This window comes from Bombina bombina, chromosome 4 (assembly GCF_027579735.1).
Source record: "Bombina bombina isolate aBomBom1 chromosome 4, aBomBom1.pri, whole genome shotgun sequence".
NCBI classification, from domain to species: domain Eukaryota; kingdom Metazoa; phylum Chordata; class Amphibia; order Anura; family Bombinatoridae; genus Bombina; species Bombina bombina.
The window spans coordinates 94,840,812-94,845,071 of NC_069502.1; the positions used below are offsets into that span (position 1 = coordinate 94,840,812).

At 32.3% G+C, this 4,260-nt stretch overlaps 1 protein-coding gene across 1 annotated transcript; it reads left to right on the forward strand.

Moving 5' to 3' along the window:
* The first annotated feature begins 1,955 nt into the window (after window positions 1-1,955).
* Window positions 1,956-3,470, forward strand: LOC128656918 (interleukin-17A-like). Its single transcript, XM_053711092.1, has 3 exons — window positions 1,956-1,973; window positions 2,695-2,900; window positions 3,233-3,470. Exons 1-3 carry the CDS (start codon window positions 1,956-1,958, stop codon window positions 3,468-3,470), a joined length of 462 nt encoding a protein of 153 aa, XP_053567067.1.
* The last annotated feature ends 790 nt before the right edge of the window (window positions 3,471-4,260 follow it).

The following is a 4,260-nucleotide window of genomic DNA, read 5'->3' on the forward strand; positions in this document are numbered from 1 at the left end:
AGATTGCCCGTTTTTGGATCTTATCTTTGTTCTTTTTAGTGCACTTATTTCAATCGCACTTTAAATTATGTTACTTTTTTATAAATCTGTGTATATCTTTTTGTTATTTAATTCATTATTATTCTACAAGTTCTGCGCCTTGTTGTGGGCAATTTCTAACCCTAGATACAACCATTACGGCTACTTTTCATAAATATTTGAGAACTGCATATATATATATATATATATATATATATATATATACATATATATATATATATATATATATATATACGGGCATTTTAAAATGCCAATAAAGATTAATACAAGAATTAGGCATTTCCAGACAACTTATTCGCATATATTTAAAGACTTGCAAATGGTCAAGAGTCAATTTGTTTGCACATATGAAAAGTTGTGACTTTATTGGCGCATAACCTTTAATAAATATGGTGATATTATTTGTGAAGTTTTTTTGATGACAAATGTGAGAATTTTCTTATTCACACTTTGATAAATCTTGCCCTTAGACTCTCTTTATTTCATTAAATTATGAATTGTGCCAAATGCCTTGTGACAAAATATTGGGGGGGGGGGAACTATTGTCCCTGTAAATGCAGAATGGGCAAATATGGTCACTCTTTCTTGAGAATATACACTACAGGTTAAAAAGTTAAAAAGGCTTTATATATATCAGTGTACGACCCTCCCTTAGTATCCTGATTCAGTACATTTCCTTCTATTGTCATCAATAATAAGAAATATTATCTGCAAATCTATATTTAGGAATATATCTCAAAACTACAGCTTTCATATTAACCTAATTCTCACAAATTCTTGAGAATGCTCCCATAGGATTGTTATTATGTAGTTGTTTAGCTTGGGGACTATACTATTTTCATATTTAAATATTATAAGGTCTTAGCCATTAAAACCTATTCTCACATGTCAGCAAAAACACTTAACTCTTCCTCAACTCTCCAGAGCCAAACATATAATCCTCTATTTATGTTTAGTAAAACCTCAAGAGACTCATTATTGTTTATGTCTAACCATTACACTTGTTAATATTCATTTATATTTATATATCTTTAAATGTTACCACTTTACCTCCGTGGGGCATCCTGAGTGAAATAGACACAGATACCAGATACTTAATTTATTTCATTGTTATTCCTGTATAATAAGCAGCAGACTAACATTACAGTTCAAGAATCTGTCACCCAGGAAATGCTAAATAGAATGCAGTCACTAAGAGGTTAAAGGGACAGGAAACCCCAAATTGTATTTCATTATTTGGATAGAACATCCAATTTTAAACAACTTTCCACTTTACTTCCAGTAGCACATTTGCTTTGTTCTCTTGTTATCCTTTGCTGAAGGAACATCATTGCACTACTGGCAGCAAGTTGAACACATGTAGTCAGCCAATCGCAAAAAGACAAATGTGTGCAGGCACCAATTAGCAGTAACTTACACTAGTGTAGGATATGTGCATATTCTTTTTCAACAAGGGTTACCAAGAGAACAAAGCACATTTAAAAATAAATGTGATTTTAAAAGTGTCTTAACATGACATGTTCTATCGGAATCATGCAAGTTTAATTGTGACTTTCCAATCCCTTTAAGAACTACTAGCAAAGTTATTTGCATAACATTTTACCTAGTTCTGTTGCTAATAATATCTGACTTCATTAATCTAAAACTTGTTGTATAGGTGCAGGAAGAATAAATGTGTCTGATTTACAACCTCATATTTTCCTCTCATTTGACGACGGACTATGACATAGTTCTTTTTTTAAAGAAGAAAAAATCACAGAGGAAATCCTCATTACAATGCAACAGCACATTACAGATACCAGTGGAAACCCCTGTGCATGCAGAGGTCCCTATAAAATAATGGGTCAGGACACAAGCATCTCACAACACTCACCTGCAATTCTTTCATCACATAGAGAAGGAGCACAAGACGCACAATGAGTTTGCTAACAATGGTAAGTATTAATATTACTGGTGTTGTTGGCTATATAACAGCAGACAGTTTAAACAGTAGTTAAGAGAGAGGACATTCTATCTAAGGGAGTATTTATACAGCACTTACTAGTTATTGTGCGTTATTTAACAATATTTATATAAAAGGCTGATTACTGTGTTGACTTTGATTGTGTAACAGTAATAATATCAGATAAAAGAACAGCAAGCTGTGGAGCCGAAGTAGCTTTGTTTTGTTTAATTATATTGTAGCTGAAGAGCTGTTAGAAAATATAGACCGGAGGTAAACACAATTTATGTTGAGTTTAAAGATCATCATGAAATGACATCTGCATAAGCATTTTGTTTTCTCTGAAAAAAATAATTATCTATCTAGCAATCTACATGTCTATCTATCTATCTATCTATCTATCTATCATCTATCTATCTATCTATCTATCTATCTATCTATCTATCTGTCTGTCTGACTCTATTGCCTATTTTTCTATGTTATTATTAGTAGTAGTAGTAGTAGTGTACATATATGGTCACATACTAAAGTGTTACTATATATATTATATGCAATTGTTTAAGCTATTAATCATCTGGATTTTGCTTATAGTGTCTTATAAGTATCTGAAGGACTAGAAATACTTTTTGTTTCCAGTTTTGTATTAATAAACTTGTGAAATGATAGCAAGGTGGACAATGCTAATGTGACTATTTATTCCTTCCTTCTTTCAGTTTCACATCCCATTGTTACTGGTTATGCTGGGAGCCAGTATAACAGTGTCTGTCTATGGTGTAGATCTGCATCATCTCAACAAAGGATGCCCACCCAGAAGCATGGCATTTCCACCAGTAGTGCGGGTCAGCCTGAATATCAGCGGGCAAGTCCAGAATGTGGCAAATGACATCAGAAAACGCTCCACCTCACCCTGGGAATACAGGTAAAATTATTTATGTTAATGAAAACAATTTCAAGAATGATTTTTTCCGGTTTATAAGCTAATATATACAATATATATATATATATTTTAATTTTTGCTAGCTCCAGTTACAAAATCTCCAAAATATCCTCCATCAGAACAGTGTAAAACCAGTTTTAATTCTGCCAATTTTTTTTTATTGAAAATTAATTCAGTAGATCACACTGGCGAAACTGAAAACACGTAACGCACATTTCAAATATGTATGAATTGCCTTGTTCTTCAGGATTCTCAAAGCAGCAAGGTACTATGGATATACAGCATCTAATATAATATATGTTTTTATCTTACAGTCTTGATATTGATCAGAACAGATACCCCCAAGTCATCGCTGAAGCTAAATGCCAGCATGATGGATGTTTGGATTCTGAGGGTAACGTGGACTTCAGCATGAATTCTATCCCCATCAGACAGGAGATGCTGGTCCTGCGTCGGGAGCTCAGAGGATGCAACTACAACTTTAAATTGGCAAAGAAGATAGTTACTGTTGGCTGCACTTGCGTCAGACCCATTATCCAACATATAATGTAGGTGGAGACCATCTATTCTCTGCAAAACGTAGCAAATAACAGTAATAGAAAGTAAACATTGCTCAAAAACACATAAAGTGCACAGTAATTATGCAGCAATATTTGTTGCAATATATTTATTTAAAAATATATATTTATTTATACAAATAACCAGAATATTTATGGATATGTATGTATGTTATGAATTTATTTATTTATTTATTTCTGTCTATAACAAATATTTATTCTTGTTGTGTCTCTTTTATTCATTAATACTTTTTCTTATTGTACAAAAGTAGAAAATTTATAATTCCTGAAACCAAGATTTTTAGAAATTGTTGCTTGGTAGCTGATCAATAATATTAGCATTTGCTCTCATGGGGTGGGCAGTAAGTGACAGTTTCCCTTTAAAGGGAAATAAAAAACTAGTAACTACTAGACATTATATATATATATATATATATATATATATATATATATATATATATATATATATATATATATATATATATATATACACACACACAGTGACAGAGTGTTAGGGAGGAGTTGTGGGTGAGGTGTTTTTAGGACCCAGTATTTTAAAAAATGATAACCCTGATATGAGTGATAATACAGGGAAAGACTGTGTTTAAAGTAACCTGTTTAGTTATTGTTTATTATGGATTGGTTGTATTCCCTGGGAAAGACTTTTAAGGAATTACAACTGTTAATATGTGGCCCCAGGATAATCAAATATTTCAAAAGTCTGTCCCAGTTTTGTCACACTGGAGCAATTGAGGTATTTCACAGCCTTGTCCTCAAATATCGGC

What these genes read in the sequence shown, in the direction of transcription:
- LOC128656918 (XM_053711092.1), top strand. An exon ending in ACCTCACCCTGGGAATACAG is followed by an intron (nt 2,901 to 3,232) that starts GTAAAATTATTT and finishes TTTATCTTACAG; the next exon opens with TCTTGATATTGATCAGAACA.